A 20,562-nucleotide genomic window follows, 5' to 3' on the forward strand; every position below is an offset into this window, starting at 1 on the left:
CGATATACGATTCGAAGTTAATATTTTAATTAACAAACAAATAAACAATAACAGCAGTATAACACCAAATATCTGCTATGAGTATAAAGTAATGAATCCACTAAACATTTTCAAATCATTTTCGATATTAATTATAGTTTTTTTATATGGCTTATATTATTACCACTGATCGGAATTGAGAGAGTTAATTTAACTAAAGTAAAGAATGATGTGAATATTCCCTTCTGTAAATCCCAGGTCTTCTCGGAACTGCGTATTGTTTATTGAAATTTGAGTACCTTGGCGACTAATTATTATTTCCTATTAAGTATTTGCTTCAAATTATTGTCTCAAAAATTATATTAGAGTTGTGTTTCTATGGGTACTTACGAATTTAAATACTTTAGCCATTTACAAAATAAACATGAGACAACCTATATTTTGGAATATTTAGAAAATGAACAGTAAAAAAAAGACATTTTATACGCATTGATGACGTGAAATGGGTATGTCCGTACTAAGAAAACGTTCATACTTTAGGTAAATTAACTCTCTCAAGTCTGATCACTGCTTATTGTTACTTAACATCGTCATATAATTGCACCCCACCGCTCCACCCCACTACCGACTACTAAAATAGTACAGCGTGTCGTCGGCGCGCAATCGCACCGTGTGCATCCAAAGGGCTCGCTGACTGCATTCCAACTGCGATTTCCTTATGGCACTTGTAGTCCTATGTTCGTTGTGATTGTTCCTCCAACAGTATTCCGTTTTAAATAAACTGTTACTAAAAATTAAGACCTTTTGTTCGATGACGTAATTTTCGCCGTTGCGGACTCTTCTATCTAGTACTAATACACTTATGACAAGCATAACTTTTGCTTGTTGCGTTTCCTGAGACACGAACAAAAGTATAAGACTAGTGAGTCTAGACCGTTAAATAAATTATAAGTAGTAAGTAAATACAAACTAACCGAGAATCTTGCAAATCATGTTCGCATACGATTTTGTCTATTTCGTAATTATATTTTTGTAATATATTCAAAACACTTATAACACATATTTTATAAGTATTATTAATTGCTTAAATTTATTATTATTGTTCTCTTTCATCACTTGACTATCGTTAGTTCTAAGTTGTCATCTATTTCTTTGATCTTGTTTGTGATTATCAGCCTAGTTAGTCGTCGGCTTTAAGGATGGATTCAAGGGGATTGGGACCTTTTCTTCTCGGGTTTCCCGGAGCTTTTGTGGTTTCCGCTGAAAGAGAGGACAGGTACTTTAATTTTTTTACATTTACCTGATACCAAACAACACCAATTAATTAAAGTCATCAAATTGGGGTACTGCAAAAACATTGTACACTAATTTGTAACAGAGCTAATTTAAAAATAAAGACCTTCGTCGTTACTCGGGTAAGAAACATTTAAATAGTGATATCGAATACTAAATAACTATGAGAGTCTAAAACGAACAATGCAAAGAATATACGGGGTGGAACGGAATCACCGACACGGCCGAAAACCCGAAGAATATGCTCTAATTGTGCTGAAAGTTTTTTTGTCTCTGAATGTAATAGTTTCCGAATTATTCAACAATAAAGGTTTGCTTTAAAATTCAGTGTTGTCAACTCTAATCAATAGCTGTTAGGCGTATTCAGGACAAAAACTTTATACTTTTACAAAAACTTTGTACCCCCATCGTTTATTTGCAAATAGTGCCCGTTCAGTCGCTTCCTTTGGCCAATTATTATGTCAGCGATAGTGATTACTTTTGTGGTTTTTGTACGAATATTAATATTTCGAGAAATTAACACCCTAAAATTTCATGTTTGACGGCCCAACATTACATTTACCAAAAAAAGACACCTCTTAGAAAAGCCTTCAATAATCTAATCTTAATTATTACGAAACTATGGTGTCTCCCGAAAGACCCAGTCCGTACCAATTTAGAAAAGCTAAATTTTCTAAACGACCTTTCCTGGAATTCAACCCGAATCGTAACGTGGTATATAGTAGTATCGATTTTCACACTGCTAAATTTGATTTTTATTACAGTTTATCAACCTGTACTAAACTTACTTCTGGGTTGCACATGGTAGGCCACTTATACCAGACACAAGTTAAATGCCATGCCTATTTTTTATCATGTCTGTCTTTTTAATCTATCAGTTATTGACAAACGGTGCGCCACGCGCATCTCTATTTAGATCTGCTTCCTTGCTTTCTACTAGTACTTCAACATCTAACACATACAAATACATCTTACAGGACAGATATTTCAGTAGAGCTCTTTGTGAATGAGTTCGTCCAGGGAAGGACTGCCACTTTACCTATTTCAGCCGCTAAGCAGTAATGTCGGCATTACCGTGTTCCGGTTTTGAAAGGTAAGGGTGCTGGTGAAATTACAGGCACATGGGACTTGTCAACTTATGTCTCAGGGTGATCGAAACAGTGGTAGTGCCCCTCAGACCTTTGCAATTAAAAGCTCTGCATGGCACTGTAACTGTTATGGACAGGCGTGTAGTTTCCATCAGGCGCACGACTTGTTCGTCCCATCAATATAATATCCCGTCATATAAAAAAAAACTCCCTGTGGGCCTTTTTCTGTTAGTCCTCAATCGCAGCTGAGTGTTAAAATGAGGCGGCTACGTGTTTGCGCGAGTCTGTGTTTTAGTTGTGCCTATAACCGTACGTTTATTTATAAATTTTTGGATTGTGAGAGTAACTGTTACAATTAGTGTCTGTTAAGCATGTTGTCATCCAGACTGTTCCGCGTGTGCACCTGTATGTGCATGTACTAATTCCGAGTAACTTACTCGTATACTTGGCATGCTTTTTAACTGAATCCAAGGTGGATGATTACGTCGCCCTTCTACAGTACTACTGTAACAGTAAAATTATGGGAATGATACTCGTATGTAGATGACGTGCGTTCTAATAACATTAATAACAAAATTAATGCCACTTGGGAAAGGGGTGAAGCAACGATCACTGGCATTTATATGTATTGGCGAGAGGTTGGAGAGTACTTAAGCTTACTGGACCACTCTGTTCCCTTTGTTTTGTTTGTGACAATAATAATCTCCCGTGTAACTACCGACAGGCTTAGTAGTGTCACGGGTAGGTAATTGTTGTTGTCCGTGGTACTCCCACTACTAATACGGGCAATAATACTTTGCCGTATTACTACCAAGATAAAAAGCGTTTTTTAATTCCATAAAACAAACGAACCAAAAGCCAAACAATACAATAATAACCTAACATCAGTACAGAGTACTAAAAAACCGACCTCAAAAGTCATTCATCCCCTAGTTTACCACCCTTGGAGGTCGAATATTTTCTTCAAATTTAAATAGTACTACTTCTGAGGTAGGTACCCTCTTTCCAACAAAAGAATTATCAAAATCGGTTCACAAATGGCGGAGTTATTGCGTAACATACATACAGTCGAATTGAGAACACCTCCTCCTTTTTTGAAGTGGGTTAAAAATGCATTTTAACTAGCAAATACAAATCAACCTCTATTCTTATTCAACCTTAGAACTAAGTCCAAACTCATGGTACCACGACTTCGTTTAACTAAGGTAAACGATTCTTTTATGGGGAACTGTATTATACGTTTTTACGATAAGATTCCGGAGCATATTTTCAGATTACCATTTTCTAAGTTTCAAACTTACATTAAAAGTATTTGAATTTGAAAGGCATATTAAAAAATTGAAGACATGGCTCTAAATTCCATACGAATTCAATTACTACTAGGCCTGTTGGTAGTTACGGTAGTTACTGACGGTATGAGATTATTATTGCCCGTGTAACTACTAGTGGTTCCAGGGGAGACTATTATTGCAATTCACTTCCACAATTTCCACGGGCAACGTTTTTTTATGATACCAAGTGACAGGACGAACAAGTCGTGCGCCTAGCGGTAAGCGATACACCCACTCGTAACAGTTGCAGTGCCGCTCGGAGATTTAAATCTCAAAGATCTGTGGGGCACTAAAACTGCGCCCAACAAACTTATAAGATTAAAAGAAACATGTGGTTGTAATTTCCCTAGTACTATTATCGTTCAAAACCGACAGACGTACAGTAGACATACTTACTTAACAAGGTAAAAATGTTAGTTGTCGTTGCATTCTGTACAGTTTTCTATAATAGGAGCATTCTGTATAAGAATTGTTATTAGTACCCTACCCTACACCCTAAAATAAAATAAGACCACTTTCCTCTTCAAATTCTGAGCGTCAGCAAAAGTCAATTTTATTTATAATACCACTACCACTTTTTACTCGTCCACTGGTCAGACCATAGCGTTGGATACGACAGAGAAAGCATGAAAATAGGTTGAATGCTAAAGAATGAACGTTTCCGCGCCATGAACATATACAGTGTTACTCTTAAAGACAGAATGTCGAAGAATATACTAAAAGATCGTCGTGGTGTCAAAGATGGTGTAATAATGACCAGGATTCAAACGGGGAATTCTTCGATAGTTTGATAATGTAGAAAGTTTGAGTAGATTGACGGCGCAGGTAGAGCGACAAATATAGTACCTACGAATATGGATGGAAGAGGATGTGAGGAGAGGTAGACCTCGACGGTTTACGAAGGTCAGGTTAAAAGTGCCATGTTTAAACGGATATAAATGAATAGGCTGATACGAGTGTTAGGAAGCGAAAGAAGTTTGTCAGGAGCACAGCAAGTGTAGAGCTCAATAGTCGATGGCTCAAGGTCTTCGCCTACCTCGCGTACCATCGCGCGAGGACAGGCGTGATGGTATGAATGCGTCGTATTGTTTTGCCTTTAATCCTCATGAAGACCATCACCAAATCCTACAATTAATAAGTACACCACGTGTCCATGACTACACAACACGTTCTATAATTTTTGATGCAATGCAGTCTGACGGTAAAGAATAAAAGGAACCATTGCAAGTTATACTTACTGTTCTGTCCTTGTGGAGCCTGTGTCACTTCCAAGCAAGTCATCCACTCCGTAATGCTTATCCTAGTATCATGGTTGACGTCGCAGTAACGAGGCAACTTGCGCCCGCAGCGGCGTAAAGACTCCGAGTTGTTGATTAGCTGGTGAAAAGCCTTCCACTCTCGTCTGTCTAGCGCTTTGTTCTTATCCTTATCCAACATCACATACGTCCAAGTCGCAGCCTGTTCTTCTTTCGACGCTCCCCATTTGACCAAGTCCCTACAACAGTACACAGCAATTGTTAAGATCTGATTTTACTCGTAGTTTACAGCCTTTGGTAATTGGATTTCTGGATTGCTGGACGAGTATGAGTTACAAGGACGAGCGCCAGCGAGCTACGAGTCAAGCAATCCCCGTTCCCGCCAAGGCATGTAGGTATAGAATTTTTCTCAAACAATGTGAGGAAATAATAAAAGACTAAACTCGGGAAAATGTTTAATAGAAAAAGTACCTAATAAAAAAACAATATTAAAAGTAATATTTTTGACGTGTTACGACAATTGCTAAAAGAAATTGTTATTGTTTTTCCAGGCACAATAAGAAGTTCAACACACTACTAATAATGTGTTGAAAAGAAGTTCACTTCTGAAGATGTGTTTGAATATGTATCTATTACGTACTGTATTTTCGTTATCGCTATTTTCACTAGCACTCATTTTCGGGACCAAAATACAAAAAAGACGGAAAAACAAAAGAATACCAAAACACTTTAGCTTAGGTGTTATCGCTATTTTCTTTTTTTTTTAGATAAGCGGTACAGGTAAGTATTTTTAAATCTCGCATCGCAACTATGAGCACTGGGCAGTTGCCTGTATGAGTTTTTCTTTTGCCTGTTTACATAGTTTATAATAATAATAATAATAACGCACACACTCAACACAGACCCGCACTAGGAAAACCCTGTGCCGCGGGTGCCATGGAACACACATAGACAACCACATACGACACCCAAACTCCGAGAGAAATAAATGTAGGCCATACAAATATTTGTCCCGGCCCGGCAATCGAACCTCTACGCGGCAGTCCGGCATGGCAACCGTTCGACCTCGGAGGCAGTCAATATTATTAGTAGGTAGATTTAAAAGTTTAGAGAAGTGGACAGTAAGCGCCCAGTTAACCGAGGCGAAAGTTATCGTGCGGCCACCGCGCCGCGACCGCCCACTTACCATGCCTTCATGTACATCAATGGCGAATCTGAATTCTATTTACTAAGCAACAACATTTAAATTCCTCTGAATAATACAACCGCGCGGCCGTCGCCCAGCCACCGCGTAGACCAAATTCAAGCCAGTCTCACCCGCGTCCCCGGGACGCTCATTTAAGGTAAAACGTAAAAGATAAACGAATAGAGCGTATTTTGCCATGACAGTTAGACGTACGCGGTTGCTGCGCGGTGGCAACGCGGACTCCGCTCGACGATTGCGCGGGGTGAGCGAGATGAAATTCGTGTCAAATAAATGCGCCCTAATGGATTTTCATACTTGCTTTGCAGGCCACGACCAGGAAGAAGTCGCACGGTCCATAAATGACAAGCCACATGGCAAACTTTCCGTGTTCGTTTTTTGAAAGTAATGCACACATTTCCGAGCATGTTTAAAAAAAAAATTATTATTTGGGGCACAGTAGGTACACTCACCCGGGACCCGTGCCGTTTGACGACGCCGTCATCTTGGAAATGAAGAAGCTCATTAAGTCTCGAAGGAAGATTGATTTAATGGGCTCTGGGCAACCTGATGAAATATAAATTGATTCTATTGTACTACATGTTCAATGTTATTGTTCGTCGTTTCTACCGAGCTTAGAACAAACACAAGTCTGTTACATTGCACACGAGGCTTCTACGAGTTCGCCTGCCAGCCGTGGCGATTATACAAAATAATTACTTTAAATACATAGTAAAACTTCTATACTCACCTCTCATGGGGCTAGCATGTTGCGGTGCGGCATCGCAATCAGGTTTCCTGTCTTTGACTGAGGAGCCGGGTATAGGTTTGCCGGTATCCTGATGGACGCACCAGCAGTAACCCGTCGTCTTGTAACACTGCGCTCGGGCATAGCGACCATCCCCTGTGCATTCCGGTACGTACAAGACCGCCCCGCCGGCTTTCTATTAGAATGTTAAATTATATATACAATTTTTTTTAAATTATATATAAATAATAGGATATATAACGGTACAATTACACCAAAATGCACAAAAACATGTTTAAATAAAACAACTGTAACATAAGACCACCATTGTCAGACGATACTGGTGACCACTGAACGGTCTCTCATGTAACAACATCTAGTGATTGAAATACCCCGACGTTCTATTTGAGGTCATCGGCTTAACATCCTCACCAAATCGCACCGCTCATGGAAGAATGGTATACGTGGAGTTACGTCAAAAACTTTTACAGCTCCATTAGATACAGAAAAATATAACCCACATCCTCTCCGATTATTGCAACTCTATCGACTAATATTGTAGAGAGTTACAAGAATTGGAGAGGATGTGGGGTATATTTTTCTGCATTTAAAGGAGCAACAAACATTTTTAGGTACTTCAAACCAACGATGTTTATATAACGCACAGAGTAGCAGTAGATAGTCGCAAGGCTATATTACGAAAATTACCTAAGTTACAATTTCGCTCTTGCCTTATATTATTATTACGACGCTCTTAACAAAAAACTTTCGCTACTCGCTACAAACAAAAATGCTATTCAATTATATACAAATGATTCTTTTTCACTTTTTTATTAGAAAAAACCGACCTCATAAGTTTGTAGAATTGCACTATTTGCAGCCAAGTTTTATTGAAATTGGTTAACGGAAAGTGGGTGAAATCCAATAAACCGGATTCATCCTCATTCATTTTCCACTCTTAGAGGTGGAATATTTTCTTCAAATTGTACTATATTTTGGGCCCCCTTTCCAACAAAGAAAAAATCATTGATTTCGGTTCAGAAATGTCGAAGCAATCGCGTAACACACATACAAAAAATACAATCGAATTGAGAACCTCCTCTTTTTTTAATGTCGGTTAAACAAAACAGATTCTCAATTACCTGTTCATCTAAAACGGCTTGACGGTCTGTGTGGCAGTCGTTGATCTCATCTTCTCTTCTGTTGTCGGAGCCTTCAGATGCGAACGAGTTCCTCATTATACCTGGCAGCACTGACATAAAAAAAGTTTATAGTTTTTCCAATAGCAGTTTGTCAACTCGATTAATAATAATTTGCGGATTCGCTCTGGACCTTTTGGAGGGAAAAGTGTCGTTTTTATTTTGACTTTCAATTATTTTGTGAAATCTAGTTTAAAGTGGAATAGGATAGTGCTATTGTGCCTTAATCGAAGATTAAAACGCGAAATTATACGAATCTCGAACTAAAATACACTTATCGGCCCGTTTTAAGAAACCCCGAGTCAATCCAAGCACGCCGCCTCAAATTGCCTATCCTCTTTGTGGTGGCCATATTTACAGAAACATAATTAAACTTCATGTTTAGGCTGATGGCTTTGCCAAAGCCTTAATAAATTTAAAAAAAAATAATAATAATTTGCATTCTTGTTTGGCGTTTACGAATCGGAAGTAGGGCACAAATTAATGAGTACCTACTTGTATACAATTTGTGGTCTGAATTTGGTGTTGTACCTATAAGTTCACAAGCATTTATACATTAAGTTACATGCCTTTTACATTTGATTTGTCATACCGTTATTAAGTAATTTTCAGGTTAATTGTTACAGAAATTGGGCAGAGAAAACTAACCTGGAAATTACCCTATTACGCTGTATGCAGTTGAAAAAATTGCACACCCTTAAAAATTATATACGTAAGCTGAATATAGTATTATTAATACTTGTGTAAATAAGCAGATAAAACATTACGCCTATTTACTTAACAGCCTACCATTATTCGGTGGTTTCTTAATTTAGTTATATATACATATATACGTGGTGTTTACCGGTGCATTTAGTCCTTAAGAAATACCAAGATTTCAAAACCTGTACATTTCATTTATGTGGACTTAGTGTTTTGTTTTTATTAACACTGTATGTAGGTAGGTAGGTGAGAATAGGTATTCTAGTGATGTGGTGATAGGTTACCTGCGGTGGGGTCCAACGGGGATTCCACCTCGGTGTAGTCGTCCTCAGGTTCGGGACCACTCACATCGTCTGCGTTCAACGACATGAAGAAACGGAGAGAGACTATATATTATTATTATGTTTGCACATGTATTTACATTTTTATCGTATCGTTAATGTTGCAAGTTTACGGCTATATCCAATCAACATCTTTATTAGTGTAAAGTCATTTTAAGCAAATTAAATTATACGAGTAGTAAGCGCTACGTGCATGTCGAAAGAAAACGCAGACCCCTGAAATATGTTAAATAATTTGAAATTTTTTATTCAACGTGTTTGTTGTGCGCATTTACTTCGTGGTGGCTTAACGTCTGCAACAATAAATGGAGCCATGCCTTATATTTACAGTAAGTCTACCAAAATAAAATAATAATGTAAAGCTGGTGTTAACGTGTGCAGTCACCGTATCACAATCATGTATCAGTGATTTACCACAAAATAGGCGCCTTGACGTCGAGTTGCGGACACCAGCCCGTTACACCAAGTACCAAGTACCACAAAAGTAGATATTAAGTAAAAATTATGTAAAATTATCATTTACAACACAAAGCATACTAGAGGAAGAAAAGAAAAACAAGAAAATAATCTAAGTGTAAACAAAAATAAAGTTGTTCAATAAACAGAAATGGTCTGAGATACTCACAGTCCGGCGCAGGCGGCTCAGGGTTGGCGAGCAAGCAGGACACCCACTCAGAGCGGGCAATGGCGCCGTCCCCATCGCCGTCGCAGCCACGAGCCCATGCCCGAGCGCAGCGCTTCGGTTTGACCACCTAACCAAAATACTTACTATCAATACACCAGGGTGGAAACATTCAGTGTTCCTGCAATATTTTTTGACAGTAAAATTGGGACAAACACTTTACGACCGTTTCCTCGCAGATACACTTTATCTGGATTAATTTTTGTTTTTTCTTCTTTCCATAAAGGAAAAGGCAAAGGTTTTACACCATACAGCCAAGTCTTGGTACATTATTCTTTTTTGGTAGGTACATAAAGTTGAATTATGTTTCTGTAAATATGGCCGCCACAAAGAGGATAGGCAATTTGAGGCGGCGTGCTTGGATTGACTCGGGATTCCTTAGAACGGGCCGATACGGGTATTTTAGTTCGACATTCGTATAATTTCGCGTTTTAATCTTCGATTAAGGCACAATAGCACTATCCTATTCCACTTTAAACTAGATTTCACAAAATAATTAAAAGTCGAAATAAAAACGACACTTTTCCCTCCAAAAGGTCCAGAGCGAATCTTATCTGGATTAAGTTTGCATTCATTCATCACCACAGTCTTAAGAAAAGTTGCCATTTTCAAGAACAGAGACCTTTAACAAATATTGCTAATTTGTTTACTTAAACACAGTTGTATTCAAAATGTGTATATTTTTATTGTTGCTAAGATACCGAGTTTTCCTTTGGTTAAAATAATCACGAGATATATTGGGCTGGTATACAATTCGTCGGCTTTGCTAGTTTTTTTAAACAATCTTCCTGAATTAAGGGTGTGTGAGATAGGCTGCTATTCAATCCATATTGAAGCGTAAATATTTATCTCGGTTTACGTTTTGTTAATATTAGTCAGCAGTTAGTTAGTACTTTCGATTGTTACATTCCGTAACCCAAATCCAAATTAATCCAAAAGTAAGCAGTTAAAAATACTTGAAATCATTTCTAATGTTCAAATAACATTGCACAGAAATACAAACTCGGCGTACTGTTAGATAATTTAAATGTTTAATACGTGCATCTAAATTATTGCCTATTCAATTGTGAACGAGTGTTAGCATTTGTGCGACATCCATCATTGCGTCAGTAACAAGCTTAAGCTGTTTGCCTGGATCCCACACATCTCGAGGGCGCTTACTTCCCCGTTTATTTTATGAGTAGGCATTCCATATGACTATCATTTTATACAAAGTCAAGTGTAAAAAAATATGCTCATAAATGAGAGTGGGTAATTTACCTTCTTTATAAGTCTTCGAAGGCCTCGGTACTCTGACTTTTGCAAGGCGCCGCTGCGATCCCGGTCGAGTTCCCTGAACTTCCATTCGGCCACGGCTCTAGGTTCCACCGCAGGACCACCAGTATCCGAACGAGCTCGCTCCAACTCTCCACTGAATATCTTGATTAAATTCGCGTTAAATTGGGCTCGGTCTGTTCTTGTACAACCTAACAGGTAAACGTTTTAACGTTACGAGTGTTATTATATTAAATATTTATTATGTAGCGTCCATCCAAAACATACTGTCTATACATATGTATCGGTAATATTAGTAAGTAGTATTAGTATACCAAAACTTATAAAACTCGGACTTACTTCTTTTATTCCTTAGGCCTCGTGCGGATGACCGTCTTCTGGTATGTGATTTACCTGCAGCAATATTATTCTGAAATTACCTCCGTGTTATTCTTTTTCAATTAGTATTTATTACTAATTTCGATGATGAAACTGTAAGTTTGTTATCGTAATATTTTCAAAACAAGCACGTGGGAATGAACGTGCTGCATCTCAAGTTACGGTGCACATGTGTGTTAAGGCAAAAGCGTAGACAGCATGATTTATTTTTACGCAAAAGGTGGCGGTCTCTGCGGGGCGGGAGGGCTGCGACCGTCTACCGTCCGCCGTACGCCCGTGTACCTAACCGGTCCACAACCACAGAGATGTACATCATTAGCCGACACCAAACCGGTAACAGTTACCTTTTACCACCTACTGCCGTACCGTTCGTAATTACCTAAAGGATTAAATAATAAAACTTAATTCCTTCCATATTACATTTCCTCTAGTTAGAATGCATTAATGACTACTAACTTTCATACAAAAATATTTAGATAACTGCTACCAGTGAGTATAATATCATTGGCTGCTACCACCTACTTACCTGTTATATTTGTGCATATAGAATTTAAAATAGTTTTTAGCTAGGGACCTTTGGATTTGCGTTTGAGAATCACTCCATCGATACCGGTCGAATCACAATATTCATCGCTTTTAACAGTTTTTACGACGTCCATAGAGGCCGGCGACATGGGGCATCGTAAAAAAGGAGAAAACCCAAATCGGGTTTATTGGCCGACAGACAACTCGGCGCCTGACCCAAATAATACTCGTTGTGAAATTGAATCACTTAGGTAGATGCGTACTGACTCATGTTATAGCAATTAAGTACGTTTCGATTATAAAACAAGCGTTAAATTGGAGTTTTATACACTAAGAAAACAAATGTGAAGACTAGGAATAAGAAATTATGGATCTAAAAATTGAACTCTTCATCTCAAGGTCGTTAAATTGATATTAGATTTACATTTCAATTGCACACAGGATCTCTACCAGAAAATGATAACAATTTTGAAACATTGGTAAACAAGCCGAGAACCACCAATGTTTTGAAACCAATACACAATATCTTAGCGTTATTATTATGATTCTGCCTTGCTAATTAAAATGAGATGTACCTACGTAAGCATACCTACGTAGTACTTTCTGCATGTACTCCATTTTGTTGCAATATGACTGAAATTTATAAAACAAACTTTGATTTCGACTAAGCAAAAACGGTGAGCCAAGCAAGTAAAAACGTATTTTTCGCTAAAGTATTTATTACAAGCAAGAATTGATAAATTAAATACGTGAGTTTGTGATTTATTAGAGACACATTATATGCTTCATTTAAAACTCTTTGGCCTAATTCATAAATTGCATTGAGGCATTCTTAAAATTGACAATGTTTTAATAAGAAAATGATGTCTAAAAATGTAAAACTGTTTTAAAGAGACTCTATCTTGTTTTGTAGTATAATATCTATAGCACTTATTTAAATCTAGACATATACTCTAGAATTAATTAATATTATAGTGAATTGTAAGTAAATTTAAGTGTTGAGCTTGTTAACTCATCGTTAGGTGGTTAGTATTTGCCTAGCGATAAAGAAGAGTCGGCTTTTGTAATTTATTTCTTGAAATTGAATAAATAAATAAAAATAAATATAATAAATTTTGATTAGCTTGGTTTCAGTTCATAAATTTATAGAAAACATACACAGCCGGAAGGAATATTATGACAAACGACGAAACACAGCCAACCATAGGCAAAAGAACGTTCAATTTTGATGTTTGCACAACATAGGTATCTAGGATCAATAACCTATTGCCTGCTATTAAAGGTTATTGTTCAGTAGGTCTCGCTCATTGTTTATAGTATTCTTTCATATCCTATTAATAAACGGTCTTATATACATTAAATCTATAGAAACGAGTTGGAAACTATTATATACCGCCACTATTTTCCCGCCAGAATCTCACATAACTAATGCGTTGCTATCTTGTTGCCAACTACGTATAATTATGAATAACCTCAATTTTAATCTAGTTTACAATCTAACTTTATGTCCATGTCGATTTTTAACGTGTTCATTAAGACTAGACTCAGGTACGAAGCGCTTAAGATGAAACATCAAACGTGCGCGCGCTACAATCCAAAAATGCTCCTAAATGATGTCTGGAGCATTTTTTCTATCACCTCTTGGCTGGCCGAGACGGGTTTGCCTTTAAGGGGACAAAAAAACCGGGCTCAATTGTGGACAGGCGACGAGCAGTCTGCACGGAGCACTGTTTCTTAGAAACCCACTCATATTATACCACGGTTTATTTGTGTGATCGTTATCTAGCAGAATACGAAACCAATAATATTATGGGAGTTGTTTAAAATTTTATGAACAGATGTTATGCAGTTGACTGCCTCGGATTGTTTACTAGAATATCGATATAAACACTTGTGGCAAGTCAAAGTGTACGAGTTGGTAATTAAAGAGTACGGAGCGGCAGATTCCAAGCAATCTGGTCACGTAAGTGGCAATAAATATTTAATTGCTGCGGGCAGACGCTATTGCCTAATGGCGGGCGGTAGTGATCATGTGCAAATAAACTGGCTAGGATAGGAGCACTAGAATAGCCATGCCCTGCGCATTAGTCAGTTATCGACTTGCGTCTGGCGTTGCGTATGCGTCACAAGCCACCAATTTCATGTTTTATAAGTTGTAACGCATATTGAAAATGCCTCTACTTTAGTAGGAAACACTGAAGATACAACTTAGACTGTACTGTATGAATTATCTTAATGTTGAGCATAGACTCATGAAAGCCATCACAGCGAACTTGATATCAAGTAGAGATACCTAAGAGTTATTAAAGAATTTTAAATCAATATATTTATAAATGAGGACGTTCTGGAGAGGATTGGGGAACGGAGAGGCCTGACGGAGACGATAGAGAATAGGCGGGGAAAAATGTTTGGACATTTGTTGCGCAACGACGAACTATTGACGGTTGTTGTTGAGGGAAAGATGGAAGGAAGGAGACAGAGAGGAAGACCGAGAATGGCATTCTGTGACCAAATAAAAAAGAAAGGTTAATGTGAGCAGTTACAGGGAGGTCAAGGAGTTGGCTATGGACCGTGAGGAGTGGAGGAGGCTACACCGACAAGAGCATGGCTCTTAAATAAAATGAATGAATATTTATAAATTAAGAATAAACCTTATGTCCATGCCATCACGTGTAAAGCAATTATTCATCTAAATTAGGTGTATCTATGTATTGAACAGTATAATTTCTATTAAAGAATTGGTTAATATTCATACTATGGTACATAAATTCCAGACGATCTGAGTAAAATATCTAAGCATTTCGTATGCGTCGCGGCGTGTCGACAAGAATGCCGCCGATATAATGCTCATTGTTTTAGATATGATGGCCACACTATGATAACTCTAGTTGGATATTTTGTGCTTAATGTGGAATCAATATTACTTTCGTTGAGTAGTCTTGTATAATACGCGTCAACAATATTCTACGTCATTTTAGAACATAAAGAATCTACTATTTTGTACCACTTACATGAAAGCAAAATAGAAATTAATCTCATAATTAATAGTCACTTTAAATTTACTAATAATTTGTTTTTTTTTTTTTTATAATATCAAGTGACGGAACAAGTCGTGCACCTGATGGTAAGCTACATGCCTGTCCCACTGTAAGGGCGCGTTCTCACTATGTCGTCACGTTTTATTATCGTTGGACGACTGTCGTGTCTAGCCTGTTCCCATATCACGACTATCTGTCGTGGACGATTTTTTATCGTTGAACGACTTACGTGACTAGTTGTTCCCGCTAGATCGTGACGACAATTTATCGTTTCACGACAGCCTCCTTGTCGTTTGCACGACAGGATCGTTTGATGCACTGCAGTCGCTTGTATGTTCTTTTAGAAGCCGGTAGTGTGTGTCCGCTCGAAATGGATGAAGACGAAATTTTAATAATGTATTACTTTTTAAAAATGCTTCAGAAAGCAAACAAAGAAAAGAAAGTTTTGGGTACATCCAGTGCTACTAAAAATAATTCATTTAGGGTTATGTCAAACGGTATACTAAGTTGCTTTCTTTTCGGTATTGTTAAAACCTGCTACGACCAGAGATGGGCAGTGGATTAGAACCCAATCAACCTGCCTGTGTTTTCACCGGGGTTTTACACGAAGCACCGAATTTTAACCCATTTCTGCCCAAAATCGTGGGCAGAAACGAAGAGATACAGAATATGGTATAATTCCAACACGAACAACATCATATACAAAAACTTGTAACAAATTTCTATATTTTTATTACACGAAGAAGCGGCATCTCCACATTATACCCACCAACTGTCAATCTTGTGGATTCTCAATGAAGATCGATTCAAGTGCATACGATCTTACGATTTTTTGTATCAATTTATTGATGAACTTTTCGAGCGAATCTACTCAATAGAAAGGTAAATCGAACTGTCCCGATAATAAAGCAACAAATATTTTGTAATAATATGTATAATTAAATTTGAACAAAACTCAATTCACAACAAATATTTAGACGTAAATGTTTTTGCCCTCGATTTCGGGTTTTAACCCGATTTAAGCGGTGTTAACAAAGCGCCGGGTTAAAACTCGGGCGCTTGCCCATCTCTGGCTGCGACTCAACGCTACTGCAAAGCGAGCAGAGGGCGCGGAGTACGAGAGGCGAGGCAGGGAGCAGAATACGTGCGGCCAGCGTAAATAAAACGTGACGACAATAGGAGGTGCGACAATCTGTCGTCACGTCTTTATCGTGACTTTTTTGTCGTCTGACGACTGTCAATCTAGTTGTTCCCACTGTGACGACAGTTTGTCGTTGTAACGATAAAAAATCGTAAACGAACCTTAATCGTGTCGTGCTATATGTGAACAAACAGACCACGACACTGTAAACTGCACGACAATCTGTCGTCACGACATAGTGGGAACGCGCCCTAACAGTTACAGTGGCACTCAGAGATTTAAATCGCAAAGATCTGAAGGGCACTGATACTGCGTCCGACATTCTGAGACATAGGTTGACTAGTCCTATGTGCCTGTAATTTCACCATATACAAAGCCTGCTGTGTTAGCTACACATCAGGCTATGTACAGTTGAATCATTGATTGATTATTGAGGTCTCCACCTATATAATTAAGTAGGTTCATTGCAATACAACACAAACGGTATCGATATAGCTAATGTAGAATATAACGTTCGTTGATAGAATTAAGTGGAAACTCAAATCGCAGCAGGATTGTTGACTCCGGCCATTTTACCTGGGGCTATTTTTATATCGAATGCTTATCAAAAGTATAGCCTCATCTCAAGTTGACTCATTTTATAAGGAAACGAACCAATGTTAAATAGTTTGAGATATAATATGAGTGGAATGCTAGAATTTCCTGTGTTTGAGCCTGGAAAATCGATAAATTTACACAATCCAGTCGTTATTTATAAATTTATAAATAATATTAAATACTTATATATTGAGATAAAGCGAGTCTATTTTACGAAAAAGGCCCCTATCAAATTGTATTTTAAACTGGACTTGGAAACAATAATTGTTTAGAAAGTTTTTGTGATGTAATGTTATATAAAAAGTTACTAAGTTTGAGTACTACACGAATTGCAACTTTGCTATCATTACAGAACAAGTGTGATTTCAGTGTTGTAGATGTGAACGAGATCGAGATGCGCAAAATAGTTTGCGATGAAAAAACATAAGTATATTTGCGTCCAATATTTGACGTTGGGTACCAAACACGGTCGAGGTAGAATTTCCTACAGTGATAAGAAATATTTCAATAGTCATAATAATTGTGATGAAACATGTCAAATATAAAACTTATCAAAAATACAATTAAATGTCAGAAATCAATAAAAAAAAAATGATTAAAATTAAGTTGTCACAAGTTATCATGCAGGAAATCACTGACATTGTAATAACATTTTTCAATCAATAGTGATGTCAATTTCTTTTTAAATAATGATAATGGTAGTGATCTTATGTCTTCCGGTAGTTTGTTATAGATTTTAGGTCCCATGGCAACTACACTCGTTCTCAACAATGCTGTTTTGTAACTACCTGTTAACAATAAGTTACTATATTGTGATCGCATAGGCCTTTCTCTGACATCCGATAACTTTATAAATTTTTTTTTATTCATTTTAACAAAGATGCATATTTCCAGGATATATAAAGAGGGTAGAGTTAATATGCGATTTGAGATGAACTTTGGTCTGCAACTTTCTGTTGGTTTTAGTCCACACATGGCTCTAATGCACCTTTTTTGGCATTTGAAAATACTTTCTCTCTCACTACAATTCCCCCAGAATATAACACCAAATCGTAATAATGATGCAACCATGCCATGTTAAGTTACTACTACGGATTCCAGTTTAACTTTCTTAGACAAAGCGAAGAGCGAATATGCGGATTTACTAAGTTTCCTACAAAGTTCTTCTGCTTGAGGTTTCCATGTTAATTTATTGTCTAGAATTATACCTAAAAACTTAGTCACTTGTACCTCCTCTACATGCTGCCCCTGATGCTTAATATCCAAGTTTCCAACTCTTAGTCTTTGGTAAAACTGCATAATAAAAATAGAAAAAGTTATGTAGAGCTAAATCTTTCATTTTCCTTAATTCTCTGATGAACGAATTATTTACTCGATTTTATTCTCTGAATGCCTAAATAAGATTGCAAGCTGCGTGATTATTGAATATACGTAGCAGAGGAAATAATTAACAAGGGTTATTCGGACCAAAGGTTAACACAACATCATGGTCTATAGAACATTTCAAATTGGTCCTTAGTCGAAACGACCAGCAGGTCATAAGCAGAAGGAAGCTGACGATTATGAGACGGCAGATCGGCCGACGCCCTGCGTAGGTCGACCCTCATAAAGTTTCGTGCGCAGGTTAAAAGTACTTACACCCGTATTTATGTACAAAACAAAAGTCGCACTTAAGAAAATTCTTTACTAAGATCGGCTTGAATGAAATTTTTGCTTAAGTGCGACTTGGTGTTGTTTGACATTTATGAACATTTTTTCGCTCGTTCTTATCCAAGGTCAGTCTTAAGTTTTACTTTGAAGCCAATGATAGTACTTGTTTTTTCAAAAATTAAAAGCGGGAATTTTTGAAAATAGTTTGTAGTCTGTGGACTATTGTTTGTGACAGTTAACAAACAATTACCTTTGCATTGTCTTCAGCGGAAAGAATAAAAAATTCATCAAACTGTTTTGACCTTAATTGTTAGAAGTATGTATATTAGTTTCATAAATTAATATTGATTTTTTATATTCGATTTTAAAATATATTATTCAATTATTATGGCTGAAGTTTCCATAGCGGGAAAATGGTGTTTACAACTGTTTCTTTGGAAAATCTGTAACATGAAAATAAAAACCAATGAAGATTAGGCTCAACTCAGACTGGCGCAGAGTCGAAGCGTCGCGACGCGTCTTGTTTTTCGCCTATAGCATATTCATCTCTATTTTCCCAATATTAAAGTACAAATTTGTGAGCGGCTTGAGCGCAGTGAGACGTCAGACGCCGACCACACTGTGATCCAGGCGCAGTAATGCAAACGTCGTCGTCGCGTGTCGCCAGGCGTTGTATAGTCTGTTCCAATCTATTTTGAACAAAAAGTAAACAAACCCGTTTGGTTAAAACTCTATAAAGCTTTCTAAGCAATGACTCAATAAATCGAATAAGTAACACTTTCACATATATTTCGAAGATTTCGATATATCTTCACTTTTTCCAACAATATTCATTTGATCGTAAAATCGTATTTGAAAAATGGTAGTACAAAAGTGAGGTTATTATTCATCTATATGTCTTTGACTTGCCTATGGTGGCATAGTGCTGTTCGAAAAAAAACATTCGGTTCAATAAATTAAAGTTTAGTAATCAATTATTAAATCGAATATTTCTATCGCAATCGAACGAGTATCAAGTGTAAGAATTTGAAGGAGGATTTAAATTGAAATTTTAAATATGCTTATACAGGTTATGTAAGGAAACCCGCTAGTATGACTCAATTGAACAAATCGATTCATTCAATGAATTAATCGATTGGTAGTTGGCGTTACAATTGGACACCACTAAACCAACTATGGTCGAGTCAGTGACTTGTTTGTTTACTTTTTGTTCAAAATGGATTGAAACGAAGTATGATTGAAAAACAGGACGCGACGCGACGCTTCGACTCTGCGCCAGTGCAAGTTGAGCCTTAGAGTTATCTCTCTCTGTTTTATTGTATCACTTGCTGTAGGGATACGAATTATTTCTATATATTACAATGTGTTGAACTGTTGGTTGAAATAACTGAAGTTTGAAACTTCTTGGGTTCACATCTAGTAAATTTAGGAACAGAATAGGTAGGTTCCATAGAACGTTACGGAATCTATGTGAAATGAGCAACTAAAACAAACAGACAAAGTTGGTTCCATTGCACTTTTCTGAACCTATGTGAAATGAGAAACCAAAACAAGTCAAGGCTGGAGACGTTCCTTTGTAGCTAGGTACATGGGTTCTTATGAACCTATAACTTTGATATATATTGTTTCGTTATTGGTATAAGGATTTATAGAAGTATTTTGACATTGTCAACTATATAGAAATAGTATCAACAGGACTGGCGTCGTGGTGCAGTTTATCCCGCACTGGTACTTGAATCTTTTATAATATTCATAAATATCAAATAGTTCGTACTTTATATTACTTTCCTACTTAATGAGAAGAATAGGTACACATCAAATTTTCATTCCTGTATCGGCTGAAAAACTTTTCGTCATCCAGTACTTCCAAGATATTGCCAGGAACCGTCAGATATCTTTTAGGTGAGGTGCTTTTCACCACGGTAATGATCTTCGTTCTCCAGATAATTAGCCATGAAGGCCTCAAAGTCGTTCATTTAAAAAATATTTTAGTACAAAATAAACCAAAACAAAAAAGTAGATAAATACGTAAAATAAAAAAATGTCAGTGCAACTCAAGAGAAAACGCAATTAGCAAAGTAGTGATAAAAATGTTAAAATATTTCCAACTCAGACTTAAGACAGCTTAAGACTGGTTTTATACAGAGCAACTCAAG

At 37.1% G+C, this 20,562-nt stretch overlaps 1 protein-coding gene across 1 annotated transcript in view; it reads right to left on the reverse strand.

Annotated features, from left to right (window-relative positions):
- Positions 1-91: 91 nt before the first annotated feature.
- Positions 92-20,562, reverse strand: part of LOC113240238 (SPARC-related modular calcium-binding protein 2) — a 26,267-nt gene continuing 5,796 nt past the window's right edge. Inside the window, exons 4-12 of the mRNA XM_026477522.1 lie at positions 11,417-11,470; positions 11,063-11,268; positions 9,746-9,872; positions 9,064-9,132; positions 8,021-8,130; positions 6,882-7,074; positions 6,604-6,697; positions 4,930-5,186; positions 92-1,239 (exon numbers count right to left, since the gene is read on the reverse strand). Coding sequence (XP_026333307.1) covers positions 1,160-1,239; positions 4,930-5,186; positions 6,604-6,697; positions 6,882-7,074; positions 8,021-8,130; positions 9,064-9,132; positions 9,746-9,872; positions 11,063-11,268; positions 11,417-11,470 — 1,190 coding nt within the window. The 3' untranslated portion in view covers positions 92-1,159. The remainder of the gene's footprint in view (positions 1,240-4,929; positions 5,187-6,603; positions 6,698-6,881; positions 7,075-8,020; positions 8,131-9,063; positions 9,133-9,745; positions 9,873-11,062; positions 11,269-11,416; positions 11,471-20,562) is intronic.

The sequence above is a fragment of the Hyposmocoma kahamanoa genome, unplaced genomic scaffold (genome assembly GCF_003589595.1).
Source record: "Hyposmocoma kahamanoa isolate Upper Pololo Valley unplaced genomic scaffold, ASM358959v1 100021, whole genome shotgun sequence".
NCBI lineage: Eukaryota > Metazoa > Arthropoda > Insecta > Lepidoptera > Cosmopterigidae > Hyposmocoma > Hyposmocoma kahamanoa.